General features: G+C 34.7%; 2 protein-coding genes across 2 annotated transcripts; one reads left to right on the forward strand and one right to left on the reverse strand.

Moving 5' to 3' along the window:
* Window positions 1–141: 141 nt before the first annotated feature.
* LOC132187388 (transcription factor bHLH94-like) lies at window positions 142–1,773 on the reverse strand. Its single transcript, XM_059601682.1, has 3 exons — window positions 1,124–1,773; window positions 528–884; window positions 142–407 (listed from the first exon to the last, which is right to left on the reverse strand). Exons 1-3 carry the CDS (start codon window positions 1,544–1,546, stop codon window positions 309–311), a joined length of 879 nt encoding a protein of 292 aa, XP_059457665.1. The 5' UTR covers window positions 1,547–1,773; the 3' UTR covers window positions 142–308.
* An 8,720-nt stretch (window positions 1,774–10,493) lies between these two features.
* Window positions 10,494–16,750, forward strand: LOC132186353 (probable glucan 1,3-beta-glucosidase A). Its single transcript, XM_059600284.1, has 10 exons — window positions 10,494–11,047; window positions 11,174–11,289; window positions 11,392–11,511; window positions 12,375–12,557; window positions 13,134–13,292; window positions 13,940–14,109; window positions 14,203–14,358; window positions 15,274–15,626; window positions 16,236–16,415; window positions 16,573–16,750. The coding sequence occupies exons 1-10, from the start codon at window positions 10,972–10,974 to the stop codon at window positions 16,656–16,658; spliced, it is 1,599 nt and encodes a 532-aa protein (XP_059456267.1). The 5' UTR covers window positions 10,494–10,971; the 3' UTR covers window positions 16,659–16,750.
* Window positions 16,751–16,753: the final 3 nt, after the last annotated feature.

Genomic DNA, 16,753 nt, shown 5'->3' on the forward strand with positions numbered 1-16,753 from the left:
TCCTTTTAATTTCTCTATCTAGAACTCATGACCCATGATGAAGATTGATGGGCTAGTTGTCTAGGGCGAGTGGGTCCTTGCCTCCTTGGATACCCAACACACACACACACAAATGTTAAAAGTGAGTCATTAACAGCATAATTAATAAGGGTCCAATACGTACGCTACATTATTATATTTACAAATTACAGAGTATGGCAATTGAACGTTGCTTGCACAATATGGTTTCATTAAATTGCTGATCAGATACGCATGAAGCGGAAATAAGCACTTGGCCAATTAAGTACATATAACTATATAAGCATTAATCAAGTAATTAATTGAGCTTCCAGTTGGATCCTGCCAACCATCTCCTTCACAGCAGCTGCAATCTCATTCACCGAGGTTAGCTGAGAATCATCTTCAACCTGTATCAAAGCAATTAACTATTACAACAATTCCATATTTAATCATGGGTTTTAAATCTTGAACAAATATAATAAGTATGTGACAGTTTAGTATTACTAGTACTAGTTACTTCAACTAACCTTGACACAGAAAGAGTAAAGGACCATGTTATCAACTGTTGTGACATTGAGGTGAAGGACGAAAAGGTGCAAGGAGTGCAACCTGGCCACCATTTCCAAGAGCTGTTTTGGATGTTTTCTTGATAGTACTTTGATATTGGCATGGCGTTCCACCATTGTCACTTCAATGTCTGCAATGCCTGAATTCTTCTCGGCAGAGTACTGAGGGAAGGAAAAGAAACCGGAGAGGACAGAGGAGGACAAACTGCCGTCTGCAGGTGGTTGCTTGCTTCTCTTCTGGGCTTCCATGCATTGGAGGAGTTGCTCAAGCTCCTTCACAAAATTAAGGGCTCCCCCTATGATGGATGCTTGGTCCCCCTACTCAAATGTGTGTGTACGTTAGTGAGACAGACAGACCGAGAGATCAATTATAGTATAGAAAACAAATTAACATTCTCCTAGGATTAGTAATTTCAAAATTAATGCTTTTTATATATATATATGTTAATTTGGTATATATTTTATATATATGATATTTGAATATAAAATATATACCAAATTAAAAGTAGTTTCAAAATGCTAGCGCCCATTAATCAACTATTTAACGAATCGAGTACCTTTTGCACATAAGAAGGAGGCATCATAGACCTAAGCACGGCGAGATAGTCGTTCATTTGCTTCCTTCTATTGCGTTCCACAGCAATGTGAGTCATTCTCTGGTTCTCCTTTTCTTCCTTGTTCTTGGTGCTTCTGGTGCGCCGTCTTTTTAGCCTTCCCATAGTCGCTGCTGGAGCTTCCACCGAAGAAAGTCCTTGACCCAACAACCCAATATTAGTGTTGGAGCCCCGCTCCTTCACACTAGCTTGCACCATTAATGAAGAAGGAGAAGATTCTAAATTATAGTTGTGAGGTGTTTCAAAGCAGACTTTGCTGTCTTCTTCAAGACCAAGGCAATAGCTCCCACCTCCTCCTAATACATAGATATCGCTGCAGCCATAACTGTAGGAGCCCTGTTGGAACACCAAAGCTTCGAGAGCCATTATCTGAAATACAAAGTGATCGATGATCAAGAGGCCGGGCCGGGGTTTTCTCAAAACTCATAAACAGGAAGAGCTGGCTACCATTAAACCAAACTCCCAAGTTCCCAACAAATAACTGGGAAAACCAGGAACAACTTTTGCTTCTCTTCACTCTGAAGTTTAACCTCTAGCTCTTCAATTTTAAAGGCCTCATTCAATCTAATAATTTATGCACCATGACCCCAGTTGCTCCAGCCACGTATTTTATAGACAAATTAATTGCGGAGGGGATTGTGTGTTTTTGTTTGTGTGTGTGAGAGGGAGAAACGGGGACTCTCTTTTTTATTATAAATTATTCATAAGAAAACAATGATTGTGGATTACGCCCAATTATTAGCCTGTAAATTAACCAACTATTAATCTTCACTAGAAAGAGCTATATATATAGACTTCATTAGAAAATAGTTATGTAAAAACAATATATATATAGTGGCATTTGTAGACTTTCTACACGTGATTTGTTGCATAGCTGTCATTTGTATTTTACAATATTAGATTTTAGACAAAAGTTCACTTATCATCTTTTGTGTCTTAGGTTTTGCAATGTTAACTTGAATCAAAAGTTTTAATGGAAGTATCTTATTTTAATTTCATCTCTACAGTTAGGGTTTTGTGTTAATCCAAACGACAAACATCTGAAATATCTTTTATATTCCTGAAAAATTTATAACAACACAAATTTACCCTCTTTTTTTTTTTTTTTTTTTTTGAGAAAAAGGTAAAACAACATGAAAGAAAAAAACCCAAACCAGGCCCACAAGGTGGCGGTAGGTCACGAGGGAATTTTTTTTAAAATTTTTTTAAAAGTAAGAGTATTTTAGTTATTTTGACATCTTTGGTTAAGATTTTTAAAAGATGGTTGAAATTAAAAAAATAAAAAAAAATAAAAAAAAAATCTAAAAAGCAAGATACCCACATTACAACTCTTGATCACATTACAACTCTTGATCATTCGAAGTTAATAAACTTAATATTATAAAACTCATAATACATAGAGAGAGAGAGGTCTCTTATATTTAACTATAATATTTGTTAACGTCAATTCAAAATTAATGACAATAAGATGAGAAATATAGAAGAATTATGCAAATTAATAAGAGTCTTTAGTACAAAACACAACTTATGATGTTGACGAATTAATTAAAGTGTTGTTAAGTGTAACTTTAACCTACCCGCTTGGTTGTGGCACCTCGTGAATTCTAGTAATTATTCTAAATAACGCACGTTTACGAGGAGCATCGCTAGTTGATTTGGTCATAATAACAAAGTAGTACCGGGGAGACACAAAGAGCAATGTGTATGTTTGTATGCGAGCACGTGGCGCAGAGAGAGAGAGAGCAAATGTGTATGTTTGTATGCGAGCATGTGAGTGACCGCACAAACAAAGGGGGGCAGATTCTGCAATCATGGAAAGCAACGCCCTCTCTCTCCGATGGGTGACTGAATGAATATGTGTACTCTTCAGTCTTCTCTGATTTGTGTTCAACCCCCAAAAACATCTCCTCTTTTTTCTCACTTTTTATATTATAATACTTTAACCTTCCACACCCAACTCCCGTTTCGATAAAAACATTCCCTCACTCACTCACTCTCTCTCTCTCTCTCTCTCTCTATCTGTGTCAGTGTGTGTGTGTCTGCTTGCGTTTGCATGTATTACTGCCTTTGGATAAAAAGGGGTAAGATAGATCATCTGAGGCTAGCTCTGAGCTAGTGAGGACCATCTAAAAGTTTGTGTTGGTTTTGGATTGATTTGCAAATAATTAATGTTTATATTCAAGAGAATGGTTTGATATATATATATATATAAGAACATTGCTCCTATCATGACAAATGAGAAACTCTTGGCTTCGTTGAGTCGATTGAAACTTGAAAGGTAGTTTTGTCAGTGATTAAATGGAAAAAAGGGGAGCGAGCAGTACTTGGGGCCTACTCATCTTCAACTTTTACGCACAAGTTGATTTTTCAAGACTTTCATATTTTTGCCCCCACACAAGACTTTTCTTGGGGAAGCAGCTCATATATACCATCTTTCCCTATATTTTAAGTGATTATTTTATCTCCTAAATAAGATTCTAATTAAAGTTACTGTAGCATATCAGATCCTACGCCAGCATACGATGCACTTGAACATGTTTTATCTCGATATTTTTTTTAATCACACCTTCTTGATCAATTGGCTTTGAGTAGTGAATCTATAATTAATTCTCATCTTAAATCTTTGTATATATGGTAATGGAATATACTGGATCTACATTTGGGTGTCACGGGAACTTAATTTTCCAATATTTCAGCTATATATATATATATATACATTTAGATTCCTTTAATTAGTATTTTGATCGATTAGCTGGACTATCAAATATTTCTAATTGGCCGTGTTTGAAGAAGTTTAAAGAATTGTTTTCTGCATTGCACTTGAAGCTAATTAAGTGGTTCCATTTTTTTTTTTGAACAAACAATCAATCACGCGCTAATCTATGAATTGGTGAACAAATATTGACTAGCTATGCGACTAAGTAACACAGAACTTGTGTTCATTTGGGATCGACGCTAATTACAAATTAAGGGAGCTAGGATGCAGAAATGAGATATATCGATATATGCCACTACTACTTCCATATATATATATATATAATATAATATAACCCTCTTCAAGACAATTAAGTACTTGTCAGATTATCAATGCATGTAAGGCCTTTTCACGTGTTACTTGATGGTTAATTAACGTGAATGTTGATGAAGAGGGAGTATTGTCATTATTAGGCGAATTGAAACATTAATTTTTGGCGATCTAAACATTGGTCTTAAACACAGACCCCTAACGTCTATGTCAGTCTTCGTCTTGATCATTTTTTTTCACGGTTTGGAACCAAAAAGTTGTACTAATTGCTACTAGTTTAGACGTCCGTTAACGTGGACTCTGGAACACTGACGGCCCCTAACGTCTATGTCGGACTTTGTCTCTTCCCCGACTATTTTCCACCTTGATCGAGAAGGTGCTTATGAATCACGGCTGATCATCGCAACATTTATACTGATGATTACTGTTAGGTAGCGTGAACCCTAGCTTTACAAAACCATGAGTCCCAGCGCCCATAGAAATGTTCTGCCATGTACGCCTCATGCACCAACCATTTTCAATGCAACAAATGCACATGATGTCATGATATAGAATTATACATATCATTGTCATGCTATATATATATATATATATTTCATGTGGATTTTGTCGTTAATTAAGGATTTACATACATTTTCCATTGTTGTGGAATTATCACACCTAGCTTCATGCATGCATATAGAGTAAACAAGTTCTGTTTCGTCACTTACTTTTTAAGTAGGGTTATGTATGTGCAATGAGTACTAACTCGCTAATTAAAATATTGATTTCATTTATACTTCTAATTGGAAGATGTGGCAGCTGCCACGTAGGGTGCTGACAATTGTTGAGGGAGAATAACATGAATGGTACTGGCTCGAACACTTTGTCTAATAAATAATTGCTAAGGTGGTTTTAGCAAGTTGGCTTATTATGTCATAGGCCAACCTTAGATTCTGGGTACCTCAATCGATTCATTGTATTTCCTTTTTCTTATTTTTCTATTTTGGTGATATTTGCAAGAATTTTAATATTCCACATCTACTTCAGCAAATGTCTAATTAAATTTAGATAAATAGTACATTTTTCTATATATTTTGATTATCAATTTTTTCAAAACATTTACATTCGACTCAACATTTTAGTTTTCATTTTCATTAGTTCCCGTTAAAATATTATTTATTTATCTAATTTAACCATTAATTCCCAAAAACGAGAGAGAGACAAATTGATTTCTTTAATAATTTAACTTATTCATTGTCAAGTTACGATGCTAGGCAAATTTGTTGATCATTATAACAATTAGTCAAATCTTTAGCTAAAATGGCTTGCTAGATTATGAGTTTTTTTTTTTTTTTTTTTGCTATATAACTATCCAAAATAACCTTTTAGCTATTTTTGTTAGCCCAATCTATAGTCCAAGTTTATGAAGAAGATAAAAGTTTAGGCATGACACTTTTTTTTGGAAGGGGGATGAAGAAAAAAAAAGTTTAGGCATGGCATTTTTGGAAGGGGGGGGGGGGGTGGGGTGTGGTAGAATCCTACTTTAGCTTGATTAGAGCATCTCTATTGAGCTCTTCAAGTAAAAGTTAATTAAATTTAAAAAGAAAAACTCACTTTTGTAATTTTAAAAAGCCACTTTTAAAATGAACCAAATATCAAACTTACTATCTCTTCCTCTACTTTAGTTAAATATTATTATTATTATTATTATTATTATTATTATTATTATTTTGTTCTTGGTAGATGAGAGAGAGAAGGAAAATAAATATATAAGATTAAAAAACTAAATAACTTTCACTTTTTGGCACTTGGTATTTGGAGAGCCTTATTGATTAAAGTTAAATTTAAAATAGAGTACCTAGAGAACTTGTTAAATGATTCCTTTTATGTGTTGTTTTTTTTTTTTTTTTTAAAAAAAAAAAGAGAAAAGTCAAATATAAAAAGCTCAATAAGAATGCTCTCATAGCAGCAACATTTTGAGGGAACGCTAGAGACCAGGATCCCAATTGCTTAAGGCAATGGACAACAATAGTTCTAAAATAACCAATGTTATTCTTGTGGTTCGATCCGAGAGCCACTATTTTTGTGGTTTCCTTTTTTTTTTTTTTTTTTTTTTTTGAAATATTATGTTTTAAATTTGCTAGATCAGGTGAATGCATCTCATCTATCATTTACGAATTAAATGATTAAATCAATTTATCTCTATTTGCTTAAGCTTTTAAAATAATTGGTGATTTAAATTAATTTTAAAAAAATAAAAAAATTAATAAATAAATAATTGAGCTAACTGATTGACCTACTCTCAATCATGTATGCTGCAGTTTATGTAATGGGACTGCTTCCCGTCTAGTGTTTGAAAGCATTCTCATATGATTAACCATTCTCCTTTTCATTCATATAATAGTGACTTTTTTTCCCCTTCCAATTAAAAAAAAATAATAATAAAAAATCCATGTAGTTTATGTAACGTATCAACAAACCTCTCTGGTCCATGTTTAGATGTTTGCAATTGCACAATAGTTTTGAGAGAGAGAGAGAGAGAGAGAATCTTGTTTGTCGGTGTCTCTGATCTCAAAACAAAAGACATGGATGTCAAGATGAAGGGGATGCTGTGTTCATCAAATTCCGACAATTATGCCACTGTGAATACGTCATGGGACAAATCTCCCTTCTATATTATATATATAATATATATAATATATATATATAATAAGCGATGTGCCACTTGTTAATTAGAAGCAGGCAGACCCCCCCCCGCGCCCCCCGCACGCTATTTATTTGGCTTAAAGAGAAATTTTACTTTAAATTCTTAAATTATTTTGCGATTTAATATACTTCTTGAACTTTGAAATCTTTTAATTTAGACCCTTGAATTTTTAATTGTAATCAATTTAAACTCTCCGTCAAATTTTAAATGTTAAAAGTGATACAATAACGTTTATACCCAAAACTTTTATAAAATTTCAAATTTATCCTTAATTTTTTTTTTAAAAAAAAAGGTATTTTTTAAAAAAATATTATAAAAAAAATCACAACGTAACCCACGGTTGGGTCACCTTGTGACCTTTTTTTTTCAATTTTTTTTTTTAATAAAAAAAATGAAAGGTAATTTTATCTTTTTAGGAGTTTTAACGGCAAAAATTAACGAAAAGATTCAAATTGATTGCAATTGAAAGTTCAATGGTTTAAATTGAGAGATTTTAAAACTTAAGAGTATGTCAAATTGCGTGGTAATTTAGTGGTGTAAAGTAAAGTTTCCCCTTGATTTAATTTGCTTGGTAGAGGAAAAATGTTTTCCCATGCATTAACGTTATAAATAAGATGCTGCCTATATATATTTATACACACAAAAAAATATGTTTATTTCTCTGCTTCCCATTTTACGAAGTTGATGATGGACTCAGACGTCCATTACCTTCCAAAAACTCTATAGTAGTGTAAGCCCCTATTTAGATTTTCCTCCGCAGAACTGTACCTTACCCTTTATACAGGAAACTTTAGCATCGATGGACTATAAGCTATCGATCCATCATCCATCATCCAGGCATGCAAACATAAAATTTATATGTTACAATGTACCCAAAAACTAATGAAATATATATAAATACACAAAAAAATATGTGTTTGTTTCTCTGCTTCCCATTTTACGAAGTTGATGATGGGACTCAACCAACCAAAAAAAAAAAAAAAGACAAGGTGATTGGGGTTTCCACCCCGATGCAAAGGTGGTGGGTGGAGACCATCGATCTCATGGAGATGGTGGATCGAGGTGCAGCTCCACCTCCTCCTGGCTCCTGCTTGCTTTCCACCCATCCATGTTATGGAGAGGTGGAGTTGCGGCCTCCACCCCTCCTCCCACTTGCTTTTTTCTCTTCCTTGTTTTGTGGTGGAATATAATCAAAATTGTATATAAATTATATATAGATATCACGTACATGTTCACTTTATTAAGCAGCTTGTTGACATAACTTGGACGAAAAAGTTTCCAAATTAATAAGTGATTTTTTAAAGGTGAAAACCCAATAATTATTATTATTATTATTATTGTTGTTGAAATCTAGGAATAATTTCTAAATAGTGAAAAGCTATGACCAAATTTTTAGTTTTCCTAAATCGGATATGACTTTGCTCTGCCTTTTCTTTATCCTTCCCATTTTGGGACCAGTGGTTTGTTTTGCTCCCATGGACAAGCATCTAGGGAAATCTTCGGACCCTTACAGTACTTTTGTTTCACCTCCAATCTGACATGTCTGCAGATCTAGTCGGTTCAATCCAACTAATTAGATGGTTTTACGTACATCACAAAAATGAAAAACAGATAATAATAAAATCGCTGCTTCTACTGTATTCGTGGCCGGAACTGTTTATATGCAATTTGCAAAATGGACCACTACAGTACTGTACAAAGCATCTATCTTATATTTATTTTTCCCAACTTTGAAAGTCAAATTATTGGGCTTTTGTTCCCGTAAAAAAAATGTGTCGGTGTTAATTGACCTTTAGATTACTTGTGAAATATTGGTGTGATATACAACATTGGTCATAATAAATAACTAACCAGGTTATTATGCATGTGCTTTGCAATTCACAGGCATGCAATAGATCACGGGTGATGAAGGGGTAAGCGTAGAGCCGTCACCATGTAGGTTTTGTTTGGTTTAACAATTTTAAAATGTGCGATTTAATAAAATTAAAAAAAAAAATGTAAAAATGTAGTTAATAATAACTCGAGTTTTAAAAATGCAGTTATCATTTAACAAAATCATTCATGTGTTTTTAAAAACACATCTCATTTTAAAGTTACAAATTGTTCAATTAACGCACTCTCAAACAACAGCGTACGTAATTGCGTGGGGAACATACCTACTTGCTGGTTGAGACAAGTAAGTAGCTAGCTAGACAGGTATATTTTTCTATTTTATTTAAAAAAAAAAAAAAGAAATGTTAAATTGAAAATAGATTCGATACAATCCTTATGAGCATACAATTATTAATTTGTTTATTGTCCTTTGATTCTGTATTTGTTGAAATGATTTGGAGGGAAGCGGGCAATGATTAAGATTTCATTCATGAAAGAGGTATCAGAACAGAAAGATTTGTTTCCCGTGATGGGACTCTTTTCCTTGGGGTTTTTTCTTTGATGGATCAGGCTATTATGGCCCATGGGAAAGCTCAACGGTAGGATTCGGAGTCCTAATAATTTGAACGACACATATAAAAAAACAGATGGATGAACGGCCCAAACTTACTTTACTCATCATCAAAATTACTAAAAAAATATCTGTAAGAGACAATCGTGACTTAAGGGGTAGGAAAAAAGTAAATTGGGAATCTTTTGAAGAAAAAAAACACATTTGCATGAAAATAATAGACAAAAAAATGAGGGCCAAGAAGACTTCATTGCGGACTTGGGACCCGTACGTCAGTGGTGTGGCCTTTAACTTCCAAAATTGGATTGAGAAACACTCCAAAATATCTTTGATATTTTACGTTGATTGTCATCCTTGTCATGTGTACGTTTGTCTCATCCCTAATTGCTGGTGGATACCTTGTATCTAAACTAAAGTACAAGCTTTTAGAGAGATGGATAATTATTTATAAATTTTGCTTTCATTGTGTACCTATTTAGGCCTTCGTCATTTTTTTTTTTTTTTTAAAAGGGGGGGTTATGTTTACAAGCATTAATAATCCAGCTTAATTTTATGTTAATAAATGATTATATATTAACTGAGTTCGAATCGAGCTTATACAAACTGATTTCGAACTGATAAATTCACTTAAAGCCCTATATATATATTTTGAGACAGTTTTATAGCAAGATGAAGGCTATCCCTTTGTACCTTCGTTATGTAGTCAAGTAAATTTCAAAAAAAAAAAAAAAAAGTAAATTTCATGTACTAAGAGTATCAGTTTAGACTTGGGATGTTGGGTCGTTTCAAATTGCTTGCACACAAGTTGAAGGCCCAATAGCGAGTGAGATCCACTCCATGCAGCCCATCTTGTCAAAGCCCAAGTTGAAGCTGCTCTTTTTTATAAGGGGTAACTTCATTGAGCAATACCAAACATATAGTCCCCAGCTCAATCGATTGGGACCACACTTAATGAAGTGGAGGTCACTAGTTCGAATCTCCCTCCCCCTCTTGGGCGGACATGTCAAAAAAAAAAAAAAAAAAAACCAAATATTTATATATTTCTCAGTCTCTCATTTCACACATGAAGTAAACAAACAAACAAATTAACATGAAGAATTGTTAGTCTGGAGATAAAGTATACAACCGCCTCTTTGATTACTCTTTTTCCAGTTTATACCCTGCCTAAAGCATACCTTTTACCCTTCTTACCTTTCTCCAATCAACCAACGATAACGAAATTCCAACCCCTCAAAACAGAACAAATACCCAATCCAAGTCACCCTTTTTTTTTTAGCTTTTCCATTTTCCACAACATGATGTGCACACTTTTGCCACCCTTTTGGTTCTTTTGCACTCTGGAACATTGTTCTTTTCTTCTGCTCTTATTTCAATGGCTATCGTTTTGTCTTCACCATGGACAAGGTTTCAACAAAATATTAATTTAATTTAATTTAATTGCGTTGAGAAAGGAAAACCTTGAGCTTGCTTGTTTACAAGGTTCAATCTGGTATTAATTGAACGATAAGGAAAGAATTACTGAAGTTCTCCCAAGTGGGCTTTGGATAAAATTCGTTCTTTATTGGGGGTCCTTTTGCTCCTAGATGGATGCTATAATTTGGCTTTCTTGAAGCTTTTGGTTGCTTGCATTCTTCATGGAACTTGTTTTTAGCAAATGGGGATGTGCATTTCTACTGTGTTGTTGGCTCACCTTCTCTGGAGCATACTCGGGTAAGCTCTATAACCTCCAATTTCTTGGATTTTTGGTTGTTTCTTGAAAATTAAATGCTATTTGTTAGTAGATGAAAGTATGAACAAATTGAGAATGGTTTTCTTACGTTGCATTCTGGTCCGAAGTGGATGGGTTACATGGGGATTCTAAAGTGAGAGGAGTGAACTTGGGAGGGTGGCTGGTTGTGGAAGGTTGGATTAAGCCTTCACTGTTTGATGGCATTCCCAATGGAGACATGCTTGTGAGCTTCTTCTCCAAATCTTGTTCTTTCTATGATTCTTGGATATAATCTGGCTTCTTCATGAGTGGGTTGGCTGACCCATTATTGGGAATGGTAATGTAGGATGGAACAGAGGTACAATTTAAGTCAGTGACACTGCAGAAGTATGTGTGTGCTGAGAACGGGGGAGGTATGAATGTTACAGTTAGCAGGGATATCGCATCTTCATGGGAAACTTTTAAGGTGAGATGCCTGACCACATTGTTCTGTGCCTGTAATGTTCTATTGGCTGTTGTGATAGATTGGTGTAAAAATTGATTTTTGGTATTGCTAAGTGAAGGAACTGTTTATATTGGTTTATTCGGTATGTAAACTATAACTTTTCTTGCTTTGGTGGTTAAAAATCCAAAAATTTGGATGCGGCATTTTGGTAATGGAGTCGTATGTCAGATCAAGGCAGCTAACAAATCCTTGTCCCAACCATCTGGAATTTGCTACGTGGATCAAATGTTACTAGAACATATCGTCCTACGGGTTGTCTAAGTAACATTAATAGTTTGAAGTGATTAGTAGTTTGAGTTGTTGGAGCTAACCGGAAAAAAAAAAAGAAAAAAAAAAAAAGTATTGTTGCATGAATTTTCATTATTTAGTAATCTATAGTTAGAAATGGATCTCCCTGGAGTTTTTTCCTCCCTTTATTTCTCCTTTTATTTTCTTTATTTTGAGGAATGGGAGGTTAAAACTCCATGGATTGCTGTTCCCCGGAGTATCACAACAATGTGCCTGTCAAGAGATTGTGGATTTATCGAATTTTGAGGTACTTATTTTATTGAGAGTCTTGCTAGTTGTATTCAAGCGACTATGGTTTCTTGCCCAACTTCAATATTATTAATCTGATTCTTATTGTTATTGTTATTGTTATTTTTTATTTTATCTTTGTTTGCAGTCTAAGAAGTAATGTTTTGTCTTTTATGTATAACTGAATGAACAAGATAGCCTCGTGTGATGTTCTAAACAGATTATCTTAACCTTATGTTCTTGGATTTCGAAATAAAAAGTGTTCCGTGTATGGAAAAACGTTATCCCATTCCTTTCTTTTATTGCAGTTATGGAGAGTCTCGGAATCAAAATTTCAGTTTCGAACCTCCCAAGGCCAATTTCTAACATGTGATGGAGAAGGGTGCTCTGTCTCTGCTACTGCAGAATCACCTTCCACATCAGAAGCATTTTTCATTGAAAGGAATAACAGTAGAGTTCACTTCAAACTCAAGAGTGGGGCCTATCTGCAGGTATCATTTTTCACCGTTTCATGTATTTAGTAAAAGAATAAAAATACCCGCATTGTTTGCATTGCATTTATAAGAAATAGTGCTGTACAGGCATTCTTGGGAGGATGCAGTGTAAATGTTGCACATTTCCAACCGTACCATATTTTTCCCTCTGTGTGAGTCAGTTGCCAAAATCTTACATCTTGGGGTCCAACAATTATTTGGATAATGACATGATTATGCAAATGTTTCTGTTGAATGAAGAATGATGCAGTTATTTTTCATGATAGTTCTAAAATTCATGAATCAACTCTATCAATATGTTTGGCATGGTTTGGTACTTCTTGAAGATTCACAGGATTTTGTCAAGTTCTGCTCATAAAAAGAGTGAGAAAAATCATTTGAATAATAGGTGTTACTTGGCCTACAGCCATCAAGTCCTTTCTCAACCATGTCATGTGCACCAACTGTGGCAAAACAAACTTGGTTAAGGATCACCAAGATAGGCATTTGAAATTATGTCATTATTCAATTGCCTCTTCATAGGATGTTATACTTTTTAATGATAAAAACATAATGGATGTACTCCATTTTTAGGCTACAATAGGAAATCAGCTCACAGGAGACTATCCAGGGATTCCAGGATGGGATGATAATGCAGCCACATTTGAGATGACGATAGTAGCAAATAATTTGCATGGGGATTACCAGCTTGCAAATGGATATGGACACAAAGAGGCCAAAGAGGTTCTTAAGGTAAGTCCATATTTTCTGAAACTTCTTTGTTTCTTTTCTTGAAATTTTTTTAAACCAGTGTAATAGGTGGAAAGGCACCCTCTGTATTAATTTATCTGGGCATTCTCAAAATTAGGTATTTTCAAAGATGACTCTAAACATATTATGAGTAGAATCTAGCACTTGAATTTTTTTATATGACTAATTCAATGAATATTAGTGATAACAAAGGGAAAAGATCAACCATAACATCTCAAATATTCAAAATATCATTCACCAATGCAGCAACAGCATTTGCCAGTTGCTGCATTTGCCATTGCTAAAGTATGAGCATTAAGGAAGACTGCTTTTGAGTACATTTTCAGCAATTAATGCAATCGATTCCTAGTATGTTAGCCATGTGTTTATCTCCACATCTTTGTCTGCACTTAACTGACATATGTGCTTGACTATGTGATGTATTTTTGGCATGCTTTAGTATCTTTGCCATATTGTCCTCCTTGATAGATTGAAAAGATAGTATATATATCCATGACCCATGTGAAAGCCCCTTGAGAACAATCAATTGAGTCATTATAGAACTCCATAATATTTGCTTGATAAGAGTTATAGATTCCTCCAGTGTTGTCTTCTTGCCTATGTAATTTATCAGCCATCTCAAACTGCAGAGACACAGAAACAGTTTTATCACTATTGAAGATTTCAAATTTCTGTATAGACATGGAATAAATACTGTTAGGATCCCAGTTGGCTGGTGGATTGCTTTTGATCCTGATCCTCCCGTTCCATTTATTGGGGGAACTCTAGAAGCTCTGGATAATGCATTCTCATGGGCACAGTAGGTCTTGCTTTCACCTTGTTCTGTTCCAATTGGTGATACTATGAAACTTAAAATTTCCCTCTGATGTTGTACCCGAAAACGTTGGTGCAGAGCCTATAACATAAAGTGCCTAATCGACCTTCATGCTGCTCCTGGCTCTCAAAATGGGATGGAACATAGTGCTAGTCAAGATGGTTTGACAGGGTGGCCTACTTCTCAGGATTACATCTCACAAACACTGGATGTTATTGATTTTCTAGCTTCCAGGTATATTATGGACAATTTCTTGGATTGTCAAGATACAGTCCTTATTAAGAGTTATCCGCTTGCTTGTTACTTTGAATATCTATCAAAAAAGTCAAAGTTTTGATGGTTGGTGGCTAGCATAAAAAACGTATATGATTTGCATTATTATCTCATGTTTAAGGGTACTGGCCAAGTTATATCAGGAGTGAAATGCTACTGTAGCTAGGAAACAAAATATGATTTTATGGGGATTGGATAGTTAATGGACTTCAGATCCGTAGCAACTGTGCGTGTTTGTGTCCCATCCAAGAAAAGGAGAAAAGTGGGGGGGCCCTGTGGGTGGGAATGTTGGTGGGTTTAAAAGTATTCATCACCAAAATAATGTTTAAAAGGTGGAACCAGGGTTATATGGTGAAATCGGAAAACAGATTTATATCAATTAGCTTCTTGAAACAACAAAGAAAAGAATCAACAGAACTCACCAAAAGTCATGTAATTGAACTGATAGAAAATTAAGCATCTCTCTCTCTCTCGTGGATTGTGACGTTCAAGTATCTTTTCATTAAAAACTAGAAGATTCACCCAGGTTCGTGCTGCTCCTGGAGTAAACTTTCCTGTTGTCACATACATCCTTCCTAATCTTCCCCCTGGCAAGTATATCTACTACACTCTCATCAAAGAAATCATTGAAGGCTTCCCATACCATTTTGCACTTGGTTCCTTGATATGTTATCTTTTCTTTCTGTCCCCTTACCTCTCTCTTTCAAATACACACACACAGGTTTATATTCTGTCATATTATTTGTTAAATGACACTTACAAATGCCAGTAGAAGAATCTTTATCTTTTTCACCTTTTAGTTTTTTGACACCTGAAGCATTAGTTCAGGCCCATTTGAACTCTATGCAGGGTGACTTGACTTCTTTGCATTTTCAGGTATGCAAGACATCCTGCATTGCTGGGAATTGAGCTCTTAAATGAACCATCTGCTGCCACAGTTCCATTGGATACTTTAGTTTCATATTACAAACAAGGATACCAAATTGTTCGAAAATACTCGTCAACAGCATATGTAATAATTTGCCAAAGAATTGGCAATGCAGATCCCTGGGAGCTTTATCAGGCTAACATAGGCTCTCACAACATAGTGGTGGATTTGCATTTCTACAACCTCTTTGACACATTCTTTGTTAATATGAGCACTGTGGATAACATACAATTCATATACAAGAGCAGGGAAGCTCAATTACAGGCCCTCAACAATACAAATGGTCCACTTGTTTTTATTGGTAAGTTAGAATATGAATTCCATCTTTTATTGAAAAATTTACTTCGAGGTTTTAGATTCAAATTTATAATCCAGACATCAATTTCAATGAAAATTTTCATTCTTAATATGTAGCAGTTAGAATCAATTAAAAGGAAAAACTTCATTTAATCCTCTGAACTTTCATTACTTTTGCAATCTCCTCTAAAGTTATAAAAACTCTCAATTTAGCATATCAAACTTTCGATTTTTTGCAATTTAATCCCTCCCATTAAGGTTTGGGGTTAAATCAAACGGTCAAAGGGTAAAATGACCATTATACCTTTGTAAACTTCATGAAATTCTATTTTTCTATTTTTTTTTTTTAAAAAAAAAAAAAAAAATCAAGGGTATTTTGAAAATTTCACGGCCTCGGTTATGATTTTCAAGGGGGTTAAATGAAGTTTCTTCCAATTAAAATCAGAGTGAAACTTTTTTCTGCATGTAGAAGTGAGCTATTGCTGTTTTGTCTTTCTTAACATTCTGAATTAGAAACCCTAGTTTTCTTTTGATACAAATTCCACATTTAGGCACCTGAGTAGGGTTCTTCTAAGTGGTAAGAATTATTATTTTGAAAGTGGATTGCTTTCAGGGGAATGGGTGAATGAGTGGAATGCGATAAGTGGGTCTCAGAGAGATTATCAAGAGTTTGGGAAGGCCCAATTAGAGGTTTATGATGCAGCATCTTTTGGATGGGCTTATTGGACACTTAAGAATGACAGAAAACACTGGGATTTTGAATGGAACACAAGGAACAATTATCTCCAACTTGGTAAATACTCTAGGCTCATCTGGTTTCTGTTTTGAACACATACAGATGCACACACATCTTGGGTACTGAATCTAAGTTCTTTAGTTATGACTTTCGCTGTTACAAATAAGACAATTTTGAGGTAGTGTATGAGGTAAATATAGATATATCCGTGCAGGCGATTCACCCAACAAGCAGATTTTCAACAGTTTAATGTCAGTCGGGTTGATATGTAGCTGGTTCTCTCTGCATTATTTATGGTGAAAAGTCACACTTGAGTTGCATCATTAACAATAATTGAAGAGGAAGATCTACAATGCGGCTTTTCTTTGCTTTTGGCTTCTCAACCATCACATTCT

The sequence above is a fragment of the Corylus avellana genome, chromosome ca7 (genome assembly GCF_901000735.1).
Source record: "Corylus avellana chromosome ca7, CavTom2PMs-1.0".
Lineage (NCBI taxonomy): Eukaryota > Viridiplantae > Streptophyta > Magnoliopsida > Fagales > Betulaceae > Corylus > Corylus avellana.

Bases quoted from the DNA above. Each gene is read 5' to 3' on its own strand.
- LOC132187388 (XM_059601682.1), bottom strand. From the start codon at position 1,546: ATGGCTCTCGAAGCTTTGGTGTTCCAACAGGGCTCCTACAGTTATGGC. The intron at 885-1,123 runs GTACTCGATTCG...ACATTTGAGTAG, and splicing joins CTCCTTCTTATGTGCAAAAG to GGGGACCAAGCATCCATCAT. The intron at 408-527 runs GTTAGTTGAAGT...GCTTTGATACAG, and splicing joins TTTACTCTTTCTGTGTCAAG to GTTGAAGATGATTCTCAGCT.
- LOC132186353 (XM_059600284.1), top strand. From the start codon at position 10,972: ATGGAACTTGTTTTTAGCAAATGGGGATGTGCATTTCTACTGTGTTGT. The intron at 11,048-11,173 runs GTAAGCTCTATA...TCTGGTCCGAAG, and splicing joins CTTCTCTGGAGCATACTCGG to TGGATGGGTTACATGGGGAT. The intron at 11,512-12,374 runs GTGAGATGCCTG...CTTTTATTGCAG, and splicing joins CTTCATGGGAAACTTTTAAG to TTATGGAGAGTCTCGGAATC.